Source organism: Myotis nattereri (genome assembly GCF_964212035.1).
Source record: "Myotis nattereri genome assembly, chromosome: X".
Classification (NCBI taxonomy): domain Eukaryota; kingdom Metazoa; phylum Chordata; class Mammalia; order Chiroptera; family Vespertilionidae; genus Myotis; species Myotis nattereri.
Window position 1 is genome coordinate 7,254,395 of NC_138078.1, and position 20,108 is coordinate 7,274,502.

The 20,108-nt window shown below is 37.3% G+C and overlaps 1 protein-coding gene across 1 annotated transcript in view; it reads right to left on the reverse strand.

Moving 5' to 3' along the window:
• Positions 1-20,108, reverse strand: part of FANCB (FA complementation group B) — a 400,139-nt gene that overhangs the window by 372,267 nt on the left and 7,764 nt on the right. The window contains exons 2-8 of the mRNA XM_081115081.1: positions 18,632-18,784; positions 16,011-16,103; positions 9,054-9,182; positions 5,608-5,774; positions 4,217-4,644; positions 3,862-4,099; positions 2,780-3,098 (exon numbers count right to left, since the gene is read on the reverse strand). Coding sequence (XP_080971207.1) covers positions 2,780-3,098; positions 3,862-4,099; positions 4,217-4,644; positions 5,608-5,774; positions 9,054-9,182; positions 16,011-16,103; positions 18,632-18,784 — 1,527 coding nt within the window. The remainder of the gene's footprint in view (positions 1-2,779; positions 3,099-3,861; positions 4,100-4,216; positions 4,645-5,607; positions 5,775-9,053; positions 9,183-16,010; positions 16,104-18,631; positions 18,785-20,108) is intronic.

Below are 20,108 nucleotides of genomic sequence, written 5' to 3' on the forward strand. Positions count from 1 at the left end.
TATTATGATTCTTAAAAATTACTTTTAGTGATTTTTAGAGGGGGGGAAGGGATGGGGGAAGGGAGGGAAGAGAGAAGAGAAACATTGATTTATTGTTCCACTTACTGATGCATTCATTGGTTGATTCTTGCATGTGTCGCAACCAGGATTGAACCTGCAACCCTGGCCTATTGGGACAGAGCTCTAACCAACTGAGCTACTCAACCAGAGCCAGTACATTACTAGAATTCTTAAAGGGTCTGCTGATTTTGAAAAATTTCTAACAAGGACACAGGTTCAAGTTGCTTGCATGCACCCACTTAATTTGGTTTAACATTCCTTTTCATACTGGGGACAATACTAATAATTACTTTTAATGGGTTGCTTTGAAGAATTAACCCATATATATGTATGGATATGAACATGAACATGTATGTGTGTGTGTATGTTTCAAGCTTACTGTTTTACACATAGTTGGCAGTCAATAAATGTTGCATTTCTTCTTCCTTCCTTCAACTGGTCACTAAACTGAATAATGTTGGCTTGCACACATTCCTTTGTTAAAGGATCAGGAGGCCAACAGAAAGTTTTGTGCTTGAAAACTGTGGAGTACTCTGTTCCAAAGCGAAACTGGTTTTCACTTCAGCAGTGTGGATTTGGGAGGACTGTGTTTTTGAGGGGAACTTCCCATTCATGATGAGGGCAGCGGTCAGAGGAACATGCTTACAGAGGCAGACAACTGAGTCATGAGAGAACGGCGTCATCATTTCCTCAAACTTTCTAGTTTGTAGTAAGTAAAGATATATACTGAAGTAGCAAACTCACTAGTAAGGAGGTTATTTGGTATATCTTCATTAATACCAGTAACATTAGGTTCCTTTTATAAAGAAAATATAAGCAAATGCTACTTTTAAGTTTCCTACCAGTAAACTATGGCAATTAAATTGTACTTAGTTCTCTGATAGCTTCCATCTTCTAATCTAGTTCCTATATTTTATACTTGGTTGTTCTGTCAGAACATGCCATGGACAGTTTTAATATATCTACTGACACATACTGCTCCCAGATTTCCACAATTAATCCTGAAATTATTTCATTTCCACTTCCAGAAAGTCTGAAATATTTTCCATTGAAAGAGAGCTGTCTCAATTTGCAATGAATTAATTAAAAAAAAAAGAGAGCACATTATACGGACAATCACAAAGGCTGAGACAAGAAAATAACCTACATTTTCTAAAACCCATTTGCATCATCAGATCATTAGGTACAAGCATTTTGAAGGCATGGGGAGAATTAGCACTTCATAGCTTCAAGCACGAATTGCCAGTTTCCATAATCATCTTTATTTCCTCCATCTCACTTAAGGATTTTAGAGTGAAAAAGGATCAGAAACATTCCTTTTGGCCCATATCCTTTTGAGTCCTTTTTTTCCTCTCCTGACATTCTCTTATTATTCCAGAATTCATTTTTTTTAAAAAGGAATAAGTTGAATTTTTATCCCTTTGAAATGTCTCACTGAATCCCTTAAAAATCACTTCCTAACTGAAGTGAATTTTCAATTATTTTTAAATTTTTCAGTCCGTGAGAAACACCATATTCTTTAAATTATTTTAGTTAGAGTATTATATTTTAGTTTTTCTCAGAGTTAGAATTTCACATGGCTTAAAGGCATTTTTAATTAAAAAAATAAAACAGTGGCCTGTACTTAACCTTTTGAAAGAGAGATGCTTTTTAGAGAAATGGCCTAAAATTTTCATACTTATAAACTTAAACAATTTAGAGAAACTTTCTAATAAAATTTAAATGAACAAGGGTCCAAACATTTTCATTTTAATGATCTCACCCAGACAGCCCACCATTTAAATTCCCATAAGAGTTTGGTCTTTACACAACTTGTGAATCCTGACAACTCCGACTGTTTGAAGTTAATTCATATAAGCTAGATTTTATTACGCAGAATACAATAAAAGAACTATTTAAGTTTTTAAAAAAGATTTAGAGCAAAATACTGTTAAAGCACTTCTGCCATCTCTCAAGTGGTAACTCTAAGGCAGGATTTCTCAACCTCTGAATTACGGGATGGATAATTCTTTTTTTTTAAATATATTTTTACTGATTGCAGAGAGGAAGGGAGAGGGAGCGAGAGATAGAAACATCAATGATGAAAGAGAATCATGGATTGGCTGCCTCCTGCATACCCCACAGTGAGGATCAAGCCCACAATCTGGGCATGTGCCCTGATCAGGAATCGAACCCCGACCTCCTGGTTCATATGTCGATGCTCAATCACTGAACCACACCAGCCGGGCAAGAATCATTCTTTCTAGGGGAGTTCATCTGTGCGCACTAGGATATTTAGCAGCATCCCTGGCTCCTACCTACCAGATGTGAATAGCACCCCTGCATCAGCCTCCCCACTGTTCACTCCTTTTGACATTTAAAAAAAAAGTAGTCTCCAAACAAGCTGAATGCTCCTGGGCAGGGAAGGTGAGGAAAGGGGAAGAAGGTTGGAGCGAGGCAAAATGGCCCCAGTTCAAGAAGTGCTGCCCTAAGGCTTGATATTTTGTGCATCATCAAAACATGATTCTACAAAAAGCCTCACTTTTAATTTTTACAAAGGAGGCATGTAATGTGAAATAAAACCAAGTGAAATCAAACTATTCTGGCAGGGAAAATATTTTAAAATATAATCAAATTGAGATTATAATTACTGACCACTCAATTTTTGTGCAGTAAGGTCTGATTTCAGCTGAACCTCAGCTAATTGCAAAGTTAGTTCTCTATAAAGGGCACCACTCACTTTTAGGTCCATCCCCAACGTTTGCTTTTCTCTCTGAAGTTCTCCTCTGTAGGGCTGGATGGTTTCTTTGCTGTCCGATAAAACAGTCAGAACACCACTACTATTTGCTGTGCTTGCTTCACAGCTCTGCACCAAGTTGTTTTCAACCTTAACTAAGGCAGAAGAAAGAGAACCAAGGATAGCCAGTTCCTTCTCCAAAGTTAATGCCAAATGATCACTTAGGAAATCCTCACTTCCTGATTTTAGATTTTTCAAGAAACAGTTTATAGGGAGAACTCTGGTGAGATTACGAAGGCACTGAAACAAAACTGATTGATTCCTGGAAATAAAAAAAAAACAACACACAATATTACAAAACTCAGACAATACAAAGCAGTTGTGTACAACATATTATAGTAATCAATATTCATGTATAAATATTCTAGCAATGAATAGAACCAATAATGCATGGATGTGATCATTGATAGAATTCAGATAGTAGCAATATAAAATACATATCCTACACCAAGTCATTTAATACTCATGAGGTTGCTTCCTAATTAATTTTTTCTCTGAGTAGTAAGATCAATATTATATATTTTTTTTAAATGTCAATGAGGCCCTGATCGGTTTGGCTCGGTGGATGGAGCGTCGGCCTGCGGACTCAGGGGTCCCAGGTTCGATTCCGGTCAAGGGCATGTACCTTGGTTGTGGGCACGTCCCCAGTGGGGGGTGTGCAGGAGGCAGCTGATTGATGTTTCTCTCTCATCGATGTTTCTGACTCTCTATCCTTCTCCCTTCCTCTCTGTAAAAAGTCAATAAAATATATATTTTTAAAAAAATGTCAATGAGGGGGAGAGGTAAAGGGAAAATCTTAAAATAATTATTAGGCCCAATTCAACCAAAAATAAAAAAGGCAAAAATAAACAAAATTAAAACAGCTATAGTTTTTATATGAGGCCACCAGCCCATTCATGCCAAACCAGGCAATGACCCGGACATGTCCCACAATGGCACAGAATTCTACCATAGGGATTCCTGTTGGACCACACATTCACCACATACTAAGTTTGGTGGACCAATTCCAATTTGATGTGCATTACCTGGAATAGATTATTAAAATCCCTTCAAATGGTGTCCTTTGTTGCCAGTGGAAGAGTGTCCCATACAAATTTTCTGACCCTTTACAAAAGCAAATTTCTGGAAATTTTTTGATTACTTCACATTTCATGTGTTCCAGGAGCCATGTCTTCATTGAAGTCAGGGCATATCTGGCTGATGTAATTTGGAAGCAATTTTTTTGCAATGTTGCAAGAAGTGCAAAGAGATCTTCCATTTGTTCTACAAGAAAAACATGTCACAAGCTTTTTCATTAAATTCTATTATCGAATAAATAAGAGTTCTTAAAATTTTCTGATTCAATTTGGTATATGATTAAAAAGTATCAACAAAGATTACCTATAGGTTTCTTTGGAAAGGTCACTAGGTATTTCCCACTTGAAAAATCTTCTAGACTTAAAAAAAGTCTGCCACATGGAAAAAACTGATGTTCAGAAGAGTTTTCTCTCTCCCTAATTTGCAGCAGCACAATGCAAAATACCTGACTGAGTGCTAAAAATGGCGAAAGAGATGTTACGGCAGTAACTATCTGAACACACTCTTTCTCAGATGATTGTCCACAAACAAAGCTCTCTTCATCCTCTTCCTCAATATCAACAGTCAATTTGATTCTTTTTGCCTCTGGTCCTTTTTCATATGGCACTGCGCAGGGTGCTGAAAAAGAGTCCCTACTCAACTTGATCACCCTATTTTGACACTTAATAAGCTGAAAGCTGGAGCTATGGGGTTCATCCATTACCAACGATAAAGTCACCTGGTTCAGAGGCCTGTAAAACATCCAGAGGTTAGTTTAGTCTAAAATTTCATTCTTTAAAATTAAATAGATGATTAAATGTCATACAAACAACAACACATTTTATTCTCTCCTTTCCTAGGAAACTTAATTTTAAATGTAAAATGTATCAGAAAATTAGGTGTAAAAGCCAAATACATTTTTAAAAATCGTATAATTAACACCTCTCTTAAAATAAGAAAGCAAAAACACTGTAAATATGCTGGACTTTAGGAAAGTAACTTTTTAATGGAAAAAAATGGTAAAATTAATGCCTGGTAAGCCTCCCACTCCCCACTTTCCTTTAAACAAGAAAAAAATACTATTTTTTTTAAAAAAACTTTATTTTAGCAATAATTTAGAATGCAAATACTTCTAAAGTAAAAACTGCATTTTATACTCCTCTAAATTACTTAAATAAAATCTGCTTTTAAATACAGAATATTGTTGCCTGGCTGGTGTGGGTCAGTGGTTGAGTGTCCACCCAGGAACAAAAAGGTCGCTGGTTCAATTCCCGATCAAGGGCACATGCCTGGGTTGCGGGCTCAATCAGGAAGGAGCCAATTGATGATGATGTTCCTCTCTCACTGATATTTCTATCTGTCTATCCCTCTCCCTTCCTCTCTGTAAAAATCCTTAAAAACATATAAAACATAAATAAATATATAGAGAACATTATTTATCCCTCAGCAATGATAATTTTGGGGATATACTATTATTAAAATTAGTTTCACCTGTTTCTATTTACATTTTTTAATATGGCTACTAGAACATTGAAAATTACATTTGTGGCTTGCATTATTTCTGTTGGACAGTGCTGCTCTAGAACATTAAGATAACAGTATCAGGCATGAGTGGGGGGATGGAGGGGTAATGTAGGGATAAGGACACATATGTAATAACTTAATCAATAAAGAAATTTTTTAAAAAGATAACAGTATCGTTAGAATTTACTTACAGCTTCAAAGAAGATGTGGTTTTCACTCCAACAACCAAACTATCATCTATTACACGATACCATGTCTTCTCTACTAGCTGTTTTGAATCTTGAGGATTGCCTGATAAGTTCTTATCACAAGTATGAACAGGATTTTCTTCTTCACCACAAAGAGTAACAAGACATTCCTTATAGAAAAGCATGTTTAAGTAACTAATTGCAAAAAAAACCCCTACCAAATGTACCCAAACTAAAAAAAAGTGTAAATTATTTTAAAATAAATTATGTATATTTATAGATTATACCTAATTCACTGAAATAAAACATATATATATATATATATATATATATATATATATATATATAATTAGCTATTTACTCAGATTAAGAAGCATGCCCTGATTAGAAAAAAGACAGGGTATCCAACACAGAAGGGATATAAACCTGGAGTCCATCTTGAAAATAATCAAACAATATGTACCCCAGGCATGCTGAAAACAATCCAATCTTTATCTTACCAGTGACTTATATTAAACCTATGAATGTTAACTTTTGTATGAGTAAAACTGATTAAACTACTGTATCTTTGGATTGCTGATCGGTTATTGCTAAAATTTTATTCTTAAAGTCCAAGCCATACTCATTTCCACACATATGGACTTTAATAACAATAGGAACAGTAGGAGGAGGAGGAAGAATAGGAGTAGTAGTAATAATAATAATAATAATAATAATAAACAACACTTACTGAATGCTTACTATAGGTTAGGCACTGTTCTAATGCCATTTCTGTATTTGTTTAACCTTCACAATAACCCTAATGCCCTAGGTCAGTGGTCGGCAAACTGCGGCTTGCGAGCCACATGTGGCTCTTTGGCCCCTTGAGTGTGGCTCTTCCACAAAATACCACGTGCGGGCGCGCACATACAGTGCGATTGAAACTTTGTGGCCCATGCGCAGAAGTGGGTTTTCGGCCTGGGCGAGTCTATTTTGAAGAAGTGGCGTTAGAAGAAGTGGGGGGTGTCGGTAGGTCGGGCGACCAGAGACAAGGCACAGGCGGGCAGAGGGATATGCAGGAGTTGAGTGAGCCAGGCAGTCAGCAGTCTCATTGTGCAGTGGTTAGTGCTAGTTGCGTCCGCAAATCACGCGCGGGTGACGAAAGTACCTACTCGAAGCATAAAGTTACCTATATTTTTCCAACCAGCTGCAAATCTTACAGGTATTTTTGTCATCAATCTAAGAATTGTAATTATTTTGTGTTGGTGGCTTTATTATTTTAAAATGAAACATTTTTTTAGGTGTTCACATTAGTGTTTGTCAGTCATTGTCATGATTTAATTTTATGGATATTGTAAGGTAAATTGTAAGGAATTTAATTTTATCAATAAATAATATTGTAATCAAGTATGATATCAAGTTTTATTCAACGTACCTATAGTTTAACTAAGACTTAAAACTTTAAGGAAAGTTTATTAAGTTAATTTTAGGGAACGTTGTGGAGTGAAAGAAGATGTAGTGTCGAGAATGGAGAAAGGTATGTCGAGATGGTTTGGACAAAGAGAGAGGATGAACGAAAGGAGATAGACGAAACAAGTATACAAGACGAGTGTGGATGGGAGAGTTGGAATGGGTCGACCTCAGCGAACGTACCTCAATCAGATTGAGGACGTTTTTAGCAAAGGCCAGTTTAGGAGTACCTAATTAAGTTAATAACAATGTACCTACCTATATAGTTTAAGTTTAAAAAAATTGGCTCTCAAAAGAAATTTCAATCGTTGTACTGTTGATATTTGGCTCTGTTGACTAATGAGTTTGCCGACCACTGCCCAAGGTCCACAGTATTATTATCTAAATTTTCCAGATTTTAATAAAATGAGGTTCAGGGAGGTTAAGTACCTTGTCCTAGCCTAGATCAATGATGGCGAACCTTTTGAGCTCAGCGTGTCAGTATTTTGAAAAACCCTAACTTAACTCTGGTGCCGTGTCACATATAGAAATTTTTAAATATTTGCAACCATAGTAAAACAAAGACTTATATTTTTGATATTTATTTTATATATTTAAATGCTATTTAACAAAGAAAAACCAAAAAAATGAGTTTGCATGTCACCTCTGACACACGTGTCATAGGTTCACCATCACTGTCCTAGATCACACAGCTAGCAAGGGGCACAGCTGGGATTTGAACCAAAGCAGAGTGGTTCCAGAGCCCATGCTCTACCTTAACCATTAATCTATATTACCCCTCTCTGTGCCAATTACTGAAAAAACGATAAGGGCACTTCCACTAGAGTGGACTACACATGTTCCTAGGAGTCTGACACTTTGTCAGTAGCGGTGAGATGTGAGGCAGACTATTCATCCCAAACCTGCAGAAATGTTTACTACCTGCCAGGACTACTGTTCAAATTAACCATGTAAAGGGCCAAACGGTATCTCACACACAATGGTTTCAATGCACTAATTTCTTCCCCTTTTCTAATACTGGCAAAATGGTTGGGGTGGGGTAAGGAAGGGAAAGGGGGAGACTTTTAACAATGACTTTCAGGAGTTTTCTCAGAAAACTAAAAGAGTATTGCAGAAATGTAACATGATGGGTCTTTGTTATGTTTCTTATACTCACAGAATCATATTTTGGACCCAAATCCTCATATTTCTAGGACTGAAATACAGACCATTACAAGAATGGTCAACCTTGAAGAGTGTCAGAGCAAAGCACTGCCCAGATTTTCTTGATTTATTTGTAACTTTGTTATATTTTCCTCTGGGGGAACTAATGTGCATAAATACTATTTTTATGAAGTCTAAGCAGTTTTTGCTAACTTTCTACATTACTGTACATGCATAAATAATTAAAAAGTACTAAAGAGATTCAGATGATGGTCAACCCCAAAGAAAATGACAGTAAAATGATAAAAAGCAGACATGGGGGCTAAAAATCAGAGCAATTTAGGGACATTAACTAGAGAAATAAATATCCTTAAAAATGAACCATGCAAGAGACTAAAAGAACAACAATTATACTAATGATAAAATTGTGTCATTCATACAAGCTTAAATAATGTTCAGTAATTTTGCTTAAGAAGTCAGAAAATATATAATTCAATTAGGAGTAATTTCTATTCAAACTATACAAATAAAAGAGTTTTGTTAAATATTTTTTAAACAAAAGGACTTATTCCCCCAAGGTTCCTGGTAACTGAGATTTTGATATCCTACTGAATAAGAATAACTTGCAAATTGGTAAAATATTGGCTTCTTAACCACATATTTTTCAATGACATAAAAGCCTACCATTAATAATCCCTGCCACTTTGCTTCTTGATCCATTGCATATTTCTATTATATTCTAATTTCCATTTCAAATAATTCTTCTGTAATAGTGTCGAAAATAAAAATAAAGTTAAATAACTCTTCAATAGGTTTTAATTAATAAAATGATAAAATGGTCACATGATTAATTTTACCTTCTCTGCAATTGATGTACTACATTCTTTTCCTTGAAGCAAGTTCATTAAAGCTTTGTAAGATTTTAAGATAACTTTTTCCTTAAGCAAAAGATGCTTCTGAACTTCCTGAATAGAAGCCAAGCCAACCTGTAAAGTAGAAAGAAAAATCATTGCCAGAGACATAGTTTCATATGAAAACTGACATACCATTAATTCAGGAAGTGCTCTCTCCAAATCTGCATATTAATTTATTTTTCTATAGAAAGCAGAGAATACTTCTCAGAGCAAAACTATTTTACTTGTAAATTTTAAGTCTCTAATGACAAAAGAAAACACAGCAAGGAACTGCAATAAATTGTACATATCAAACTGAGAGAATGCCAATGTATTAGCACTAGTTTCACTACTGAGTTTAGTAATCAATATGACTATGAGTAAGTCCGATAAATATGAATAAAAAACAAAGCCTATCAACACTCCTACCCCCACAAGGAAATTGTTTTTCTTGTTGAAATAATTTCTGTTTCAGAAACCAAAAGACATAATTATAAACAGAAATAGTCACTTTTAATTTGATACTATTTGAAATCCTCTATTCATATAACCTTTATTTAAAAAATTAAAGATAACACATTAACAGCCTCCAAACTGTCACATGTTTATTTTTGTGCTAATAAACTCAGTACTAGGATTGGCTCTTAACTACTGGGGGGAAAATTGGCTCTGAATTAGGCATAGAACAATCCATTCCTTTTATTGTACCAGATAAATAGATTTCAGCATAAAATATGAAACATTCATGAAATACATTTTGTTACTGAAAATTTAAAGAGTCATGTCATTGAACTGATAGAAACTGTTTCATTTCAGATTGATATCTGAGGCTGTTTAAGTATTAATCCAGTTTTTAATATAAATGTTTTTCTAGATTGAAAACACACAATGCATCCTGTTTTATAATTCCTTTCTTTTAAATTTCATCTTAAGGCAGGTACATTCTTTCTTTGTATCAATGAATAGCAGTTGGAGAATGAAGATTGAGTCATATTTTACCTCACTATGCAAAGTATGTAAAGTATCTAGCTAATATTTTAAAAACTTCATCTGCTGACCTAATTCTGTGGGCTCCATATCATTCACACTCCATCACTCATTTACTGAGTAATTTGTAATTTACGGGAAGAAAGAGGTGCCCATCAGAGGTGGAGCAAATCTGAGACTGCTGAAGAGGGAGGAAATGAAGAGAGGAATATGTGGTCAGGCTGAAAATAAGGGCCCTCTCAGAAACGATCCTGTTCTCTCTTCCCTACTCCCCTCAACATGCCCTCTGCTTCAGGACTAAATGGTAAATCACTAGACTACTCAAATATTTTATTATGAAGTTTTGTTATAAAACTATTGAAAATAAGCATGTGGTAAGAAATTTAAATAACATAAAAGTACATCTCATCTTCCCTTCATACACCCTTAATTCCATTTGTGCAGCCAACAGAGTGGTTACCTTTCCAGAATTTTTCCATGTAGCATATGTTAAGGAATGCTTTCCTTCTCCTCCCCGCAAACAAAACCATATATAGGATCATACTACACTGCATGATAGCGAACCTTGTTTTTTTGTTCTTTTTACTCCGATCTCTCTCATGCATGCAGAAGAGTACATAATACACACAAAGAACAGTTTACAGACTAATGAAGTTAACACCCATGTAACAACATCCTAGTCAAAACGTAGCACTCCAGTTGTCCATGGGCCCTCTATTTCTCCACTGGAGGCAGCATTACCCTGACCCTTTACTTCTGAACTTTTTATAAGTGGAATCATTCTGTATGTATTAGGTTTAAATGTCATCCATTTGTCACTAGTAGCTGCGGTTCATGTCTTTCATTGCTCTATAATATGCCATCATATGACTACACTAGCTTACTTCTCTAGTCTGCTGTTGATGGACATCTGGGTTATGTCCAGACGTGGTGTATTACAATGTTGCTGTGAACATTCCTATATATGTGCACAAGTTTCTCCAAGGTCCTGCTCTCCCCAATTCCCTTCCACACCTCTGCCTCCCCTACTAGTATCAATGTGCTTTCTTCTTTACTTCTCTAGTTGTAGGACTTCCATTCAGCCAGCTTTCAGGCAGTTCTTATTTGTATTTTAGTTGTAATTTTGATGTGATTGTGGGAGGCGGTGAGTATTGGCATTTACACTGCCATCTTGGTTCTCCTCAGAATAAATATTTATATTAAGAAAATTAATCCTCTGTTCTGTGTTATAGTTTCTTAACACATAATATGTCTTTTTATTTATTTTACTTTGTTCTGAGTACAAAAGTTTTAAATGTAATCAATCTTTTCCTTTATGGCTCTATGTCCACTATGATATTTTATTTATCTATTGTTCACATTCATATCTAGCACGTGTTCAGTAAGCAGTTGCTGAATTCACTTTAATAATTAAAGCAGTTCCAAATAATTTTAAAATGGCCTGCAATGTATAAATATTTACTATCTAGCCTTTTACAGAAAAGTTTGCCAGGGATAGAGGAAAATGTTAAACAATATCATAAGGAAATAGACAAATCCAAAAGGAGGAGCACCTCACCTGGCCTGCTCATTGGTATTATTTTAAAAATAAGGGAGGAGGCATTATTCTAAATAAAAAGATCAATGAGAGTCACAATAATCAAATGGAAGTGTAAACTTTGATTGAATCCTGAAAAGAATAACTATAAAAAACATGTTTGTCCTGACTGGTGTGGCTCAGTTGGTTGGAGCATCACCCCATATACTGAAAGTTTCCAGGTTCAATTCCCTATCAGGTCACATACCTAGGTTTAGAGTTCAACTCCTGGTGAGGGCACCTATGGAAGGCAACCAATAGATGCTTTTCTCTTTCTCTCTCTCTCTCTCTCTCTCTCTCTCTCTCTCTCTCTCTCTCTCTCTCTTTCCCCTCTCTCTAAAATGAATAAGCATATCCTCAGGTGAGGATTTAAAAACAACATTTTTGTGGCAGTTAAAGACATCTGAATATGGACTGAATGGTGAATATGATTAAGGGATTTTTATTGATTTTCTAAGTGCAATAATGGTATTTTGGTTACCTAAGAGAATGTCCTTAATTTTAGGAGATTCTTGCTAAAATATGTAAGAGTGAAGTAGTATAATATTTGCAACTTTCAAATTATTCTGCAAAAATGTACACATAAAGGTACACAATCACAAATAGATGAGGCAAATATGATTTTTTCAACACGAAACAATAGTTGAACCAATGTGGGAACTACAGAGATAATCACTATACTATTCTTTGAACATGTCTGTATATTTGAAAATTTTTACACATGGAAAAGGGCAAGTTACAAAGGAACATCTTATAATCACATTTCCATATACATTTGCATATATTCATTTTAAAAACCTGCAAGAATATCCATACCAAAGTGTTAAAATTGATTATATCTCAGTAATAGAATCAAAGGTAATTGTTAGTTTCTTTATAACATTTGTTTGCACAGTCTAAGTATTTTACAGGGAGTATGAATTACCTTCAGACAATAGGAACAACACTTTTTTTAGAGAGCTCTGCATGGAAAACTTGAGGGTGAACTGTCTATGTTTGGAACATGTTATGATTTATCATATTTGCTGCGCCTTAAAAAGAGATAATATAGTACACTGATCCTACAGACCAGAAAGAATGTATCTTTAAAAGTGAGTTTCTTGGTGGGAACAGAGAAGATGGCGGCGTAGGTAAACACCTGTACTCACAGCCTCCCACCACCACATCAAAATTACAACTAAAATCAGAATAACCATCATCCAGAACTGCTGGAAAGCTGGCTGAATAGAAGTCCTACAATTAGAGAAGTAAAGAAGAAAGCACACTGAGAATGGTAGGAGGTGCGGAGGCAGGGAATTGGCTGGTCTGGCACCCATGTGTTCCACTTTTTTAATCAGGAGGGAGAGTGTATCTGTGGAGGCCGCCCAGAGGAGCAAGGGGTCTCAGCTCCACACCAGACCCCCAGCCCAGGCTCCCAGTGCTGGGAAAAGAAGTCCCTACGGGCTATAAAAACCAGTGCAGATTGGGGTTCAGTGACACAGAGGCTGCTGGAGATGCAGCTGTTCCTCATAAAAGCTGGCACCATGAACTGAACTTACGAGGTCCTGCTTCCTCTGAGCTCCAGCGCTAGGGCGAGGCTTTGGGGGACACGGACACATGCAAGGAGGAACGGGACTGACTGGCATCAGGGCAGGAACTCGAGGGCGGATTTCTCCCAGATGAAGGTGCTCACGGGGATCACTGTTCCTATGCTGGGACCTCCCCAGTCAGTCGCAGGGCTGACTGGCAGCCATTTCTGTTTGCTCTGCCCTGGTGAGTCCCTAACACCCCACCTCATCCAATTCACAACCCCACCCAAGCTGTGTGCAGTGGCTTTTGCATATGAATGGCCTGTCCTTGCTCAGGCTAGGGAAGCCCTGGGCAAACTACAGCCCGCGGCAGGATCCGGGCCATTCAGCTGTTCTATCTGGCCCGCGGAGCCGAAAGAGCGGAGGGTTCTCTTGCTCTCCCCTCCGCTCCTTCACCAGCAGCAGTGTTAACATGTATTAGTTCACACAAACACTCCATCCATGCTTTTGTTCCGGCCCTCCAGTCCAGTTTAAGAACCCATTGTGGCCCTCGAGTCAAAAAGTTTGCCCACCCCTGGGCTAGGGTCTCTCAAGTAAGCTGCTGCTGGGTCAGGGAGCCCCAAACCTTTCAATAGAGGGCCAAGACCCGGCACCAGCACCACCCTGCCTTGCTTTGTGGCTGGGCCTCATCTGAGCACTTCCAAACCCAATACAAAGAGGAGGAATCTGCAGCTCTCGCTATAGTTCCTGCTGCGTGGCCCTAGCCCAGGGGTGGGCAAACTTTTTGACTCGAGGGCCACAATGGGTTCTTAAACTGGACCGGAGGGCCAGAACAAAAGCATGGATGGAGTGTTTGTGTGAACTAATATAAATTCAAAGTAAACATCATTAAATAAAACGGTACGGTCTTTTTTTTTTAGTTTTATTCATTTCAAACAGGCCGGATCCGGCCCGCGGGCCGTAGTTTGCCCACGGCTGCCCTAGGCAGTGGCTGACTTTGCCACTCCCTGGAGACCCAAGAGACAGTGTACCCAGTGGTCAGTGTGAGACCATACCAGATTACAACTCTATACACATCCATAAGCAACACACTCAAGGGGCAGACTCAGTGAGCACCAAAACCCCACTGAAGCAAGTCCTGCTCCACAGGGGTGTCTCCTGCACAGCAGCTCTCCCACTGTAGTCGCAGCTGGTCCCCACAGCCAATTGGCCTGGAGGTCAATTCTTCCCAGTGACACCAACGGCAATCAAGTCTCAACTACAACAAGACTGTGATCACAGCCCACAAAAGGGTGCACCTAGAGCATCCAGTTCAGGGGAATGGGGAGGCTGAGCCACTGGGTCCTATAGAACACCTACCTCACAAGACCACTTTATCAACTCAAGGAGACATAGCAGCTCTACCCAAGACATAGAAATAAACACAGGGAAGCAGCCAAAATGCAGAGACAAAGAAACACATCACAAATGAAAGAAATGGAAGAAAGCAAACCACTGGATATAGAGTTCAAAACCATGGTTATAAGGTTACTCAAGAATCTTCTAGAAACCTCAAAAAGAAGGAGAAGGACCAGTTGCAGATTAAGCATACACCAATTGATTAAGGGATTCAATGGTAGAGTGGAGGGTTCTAAGAATCAAATCAATGATATGAAATATGAGGAAGCAAAAAACACCCAACCAGAAGAGCAAAAAGAAAAAAGAATCCAAAAATATGAAGACAGTGTAAGGAGTCTCTGGGACAACTTCAAGCATACCAACATTCGCATTATAGGGGTGCCAGAAAAAGAGAGAGCAAGGTATTGAAAACCTATTTGAAGAAATAATGACAGAAAACTTTCCCTACCTGGTGAAAGAAATAGACTTACAAGTCCGGGAAGTACAGAGAGTCCCAAACAAGAGGAACCCAAAGAGACCCACACCAAGACACATCATAATTAAAATGCCAAGGGCAAAAGACAAAGGGAGAATCTTACAAGCAGCAAGAGAAAAACAGTTAAGTTACCTACAGGGAATGCCCATAGGACTGTCAGCTGATTTCTCAACAGAAACTATGCAGGCCAGAAGGGAGTGGTAAGAAATATTCAGTGATAAATAGCAAGAACCTACAACCAAGATTACTCTACCCAGCAAGGCTATCATTTAAAATTGAAGGTCAGATAAAGAGCTTCACAAACAAGAACAAGCTAAAGGAGTTCATCACCACCAAACCAGCATTATATGAAAAGCTGAAGGGTATTCTTTAATAAGAGGAAGAAGAAGAAAAAGATAAAAAAAATATGAATAAGAAAATGGCAACAAATATATACCTATCAACAATTGAATCTAAAAATCAAAATAAACAAATAAGAAATCTAATGAACAGAATAAACTGGTGAATAAAATAGAATCAGAGGCATGGAAATGGTGGGGTGGAGGTCGGGCAAATATTAAACAAAGATCTTACGTGCATATATGCATTACCTATGGACACAGACAATAGGGTGGCAAAATCCTTGGGCAGGGCAGGAACCGGGTAGAGGAGGGCAATGGGGGGAAAAAGAGGGACATCTATAATATCTCAACTATAAAGAATTTCAAAAAGCCAAAAAAGGTGAGTTTCTTATTTTATCTTATGAAGTTTATTAAATATACATAACCTTACTACAAAAAGGTATGATTTTTAGATGCTACATTTATAAATAATGTAATAGCTCTTACAGAGGTACAGAAAAGGTAAAGATCCTTTAAATACTGTGTTTCCCAATCACTGAGTTGCTTATATTTTAAAGAACTTTCTTTTTTATTCTTTTTCATTTAAAATAGCACTGATCCAAAAAAGAAAAGCACAAAGCAAACATAGATACTAACTTTCACTCTTCTTTCCAGAGCTGGAATCACCAAATAACGATTATCTTCTTTGTCTTCAAATACGTCATCTTTATTGCAATCCAATGTTTGACTCTAATAAATAAATAAATATACTGAAACTGAAATTTTGAAATTTAAAATTCATAATATTAACAACATGCAATTAAAGTTTATCCAATCAGAGGACAATTTTCTATGTTAGACACTATTATATAAAAGACAAAATATAGCCGAAACCGGTTTGGCTCAGTGGATGGAGCATCGGCTTGCGGACTGAGGGGTCCCGGGTTCGATTCCGGTCAGGGGCATGTGCCTGGATTGCGGGCGCATCCCCAGTGGGGGGTGTGCAGGAGGCAGCTCATCGATGTTTCTCTCTCATCGATGTTTCTAACTCTCTATCTCTCTCCCTTCCTCTCTGTAAAAAATCAATAAAATATATTTTTTTAAAAAAAGACAAAATATATATTTTCCCCATCTTTTTGTAACCAGAAAAAAATTATAATGATTACTATTACCACCCATGTAACAGTTGTATACTGCTTCAAAAAGTATTAGCTTATAGATTTTTATAACCTCCCACAACTAGAGAAAATAAGAATTACCCTCATTTTACTAATGAAAAAAACTGAGGCTCAGAGGCATTTTATATAGATCTGAAACTTCAGGTGTATCATTTCCCTTATGCCTCAAATCTTAAGATATTATGAACTGTTGCTTCTTTTAATAAAGCGCTTTCACTTCATTTTATCCTTTAATTAATCCAATATTATCATGTTATTGATATAAAAGGATTTTCAGAAGCAATAATAAGTTACTTTACAGTATTTTTATCATTTGACTGACCACCAGATAGACTATAGTCAAAAGCACAGTAAATCTGTATTGTGCAAACATCATAGAGTGCAGTTACACAAATGTAAGTGGTATAGCCTACTACATACCTAGGAATCTGTTGAAAGGACAGTCAATGCATACAATCATTTATCATGTAACATTTCGGTCAACAACGGACCACATATACAACTATGGTCCCATAAGATTATAAAATGGCCGAAACCGGTTTGGCTCAGTGGATAGAGCGTCAGCCTGAGGACTGAGGGGTCCCAGGTTCGATTCCGGTCAAGGGCATGTACCAGGGTTGCGGGCACATCCCCGGTGGGAGATGTGCAAGAGGCAGCTGATCAATGTTTCTCTCTCATTGATGTTTCTAACTCTCTCTATCTCTCTCCCTTCCTCTCTGTGAAAGGTCAATAAAATATATTTTAAAAAAAAAAGATTATAAAATGAACATGAAAGTTTTCTATCACCTAGTGACACTGGACCCATCATAACATTGGAGGACAACACATTACTCACATATTTTTGGTGAAACAGTGTAAATAAATGTTTATATGCCAGTCATATAAACATATAGGCACATGTACATGTATGGTACATATAATTACATCTAGTACATAACACTTGATAATAAACTGTCACTAGTTTATAGATTTACTATATTAGAATTTTTATTGTACTCTTTCTACTTATACAAACGTGTGTTGTAAAATAGTATGCCTTATTACACCAGCAGCAGCCTCATATATCTCATGTTTACCACATCTCTTGATTGCATCATTATGCTTGACTTAATATCATGTTGTTTTATAAACTTAGTATAGCCTAAGTATACAGTGTTTCTAAAGTCTACAGTAGTGTCCTAGGCCTTCACATTTACTCAGCACTCACTCACTGCCCCACCCAGAGCAACTTCCAGTCCTGCAAGCTTCATTCATGGTAAGTGCCCTACAGAGGTGTATCATTTCTTATCTTTTATACCATACTAGAGGCCCGGTGCATGAGATTTGTGCACTGAGGGGGGGGGGGGTGTGCGTCCCCTTAGCCCCGCCTGTGCCCTCTCGCAGTCTGGGACCCCTCGGGGGATGTCGGCCTGTCAGCTTACGCCCGATCCCTGGGATTGGGCCTAAGCCGGCAGTCAGTCAGACATCCCTCTCACAGTCCAGGGCTCTCGCAATCCGGGAACCCTCACTCCTTACCACCGCCACCGCCGCTGCACTCACTGTGAGCCCAGCTTCTGGCTGAGCTGCGCTCCCACAATGGGAGCGCACTGAACACCAGGGGGCAGCTCCTGCATTGAGTGTGTGCCCCCTAGTGGTCAGTGGGTGTCATAGTGACCAGTTGTTCTGACATTTGGTCGATTTGCATATTAGCCTTTTATTATATAGGATTTTTACTATGCCTTTTCTATGTTTCGATATGTTTAGATACACAAATACCATTGTGTTACAACTGCTTACAGTATTCATATAGTAACATGCTGTATTGATTTCTAACCTAGGAGCACTAGGCTATATCACATAGCCTAGGTATGTAGTAGGCTATACCACCTAGATTTGTGTACTGCACTCTATGATGTTTGCACATTTCTCAGAACATATCCCTATTGTTAAGTGGCATATGACTGTATTTCTAAAAGATTCAATCCATATATTTTTAAAGTTCAAAATGTTTACTTAAAGTATGAAATCACAAATACTTAAATAGTGGGTCAAAAGCTTTAAAGCACTCAGAATTTCTAAAATGGTACTTAAAGTAATGCAAAAAAAGTAAACAGGACTTACTGAATAGTTTATGTTGTCAAGATCTGTTATTTTAAACGAACTCAGGCAATCTGAATTTAAGGAGTCCTTTAAAAGTAGCAGTACTTGTTCTGTTCCAGTTCCAATAAAGTCATCTATGAGTACTGAGCTAATTTGTTCCCACTTAGCAGCAACCTGAAAGAGTGATAAAGAATAGAGAAGGAAAAAAAATCAGATGTGACATTAACTAAATCCTTTTGTTGCATGTTGTTGTAATTTGGTATCTTCAATCTCATAAACAAGTAATGAAAATGGTACTAGTATAAACAGTAAAAACTAAAATAAATATATTGAGAGATCAGGAAACATAAGGAGTTGTACCTTTATAAATATCAAGATACTTAAATTCAATTCAACATTTTTCCAGGGACTATAACACTGCTGATTTCTATACTAAAGTTTTATTATAATTTATAAATTCTCATACTTCTCAAGACTATTTTGGAAATTCTAACGTTTCTCGTGAATAAGTCTAGCGGTTTCTTTCTCTAACATGTTTAATTTAAGGATGGCCCTCACAACCATAAGCCGATATCTACAGCGTAGGGGGAAAGTAGGTTTACAGAATAAACTCTGTGTTTCAGTACTCACAACTGAAAACCTACTTTTGCCCTATCCTATAGTTATGATCAATGAATGTAGTTATAGTAGGTAACTAGAAAGTACCACTAGACACAATAAGAGCTCTCTCAAAGCAGAATAAACTTTAAGAGTCAAGATGACAAAAGGAAATTTGTGGTAAACACAATGCAACATACAGATGATGCATTATAGAATTGTATGCTTGAAACCTATATAATTTTATTAACCAGTGTCATCCAAAAATTTAATCTAAACATTTTAAGAAAAGAGTCAAGATGAACTTAATACTCTAAACTCTGGTTGGGGAGAACATAGTTATTATCAGAGCCACAAAAGGGGAGGGATTCTAATAGTGGGGCACTTAGAACCATCCTAGCCTAGGGGATTGATTTGACCAGTTTATACTAGACCATGAGATTCCAAGTTTAAAATAGAAGACAACTTCTTAAAGGTCCATAAAGTTGAAAGCCTCCAGATTAGTCCCCTGGAAAACTAACACCATGGGGATCAGATACCCTTTTCCCTCAGGCAGAAAACTAAAACTCCCACTGAGAATCCCAGAAGCACAGACACATCATCTATGATACAGGAGGGCAGCTTGCATTAGAGCAAGAATATAAATAAGACTCTTCCATCTATATAACCAAATATCAACCTTGCCTCTATAACAGCGGTTCTCAACCTGTGGGTCGCGACCCCTTTGGGGGTCAAAGGACCCTTTCACAGGGGTCACCTAAGACCATCAGAAAACACATATATAATTACATATTGTTTTTGTGATGAATCACTATGCTTTAATTATGTTCAATTTGTAACAATGAACTTGGGGGTCACCACAACATGAGGAACTGTATTAAAGGGTCGCGGCATTAGGAAG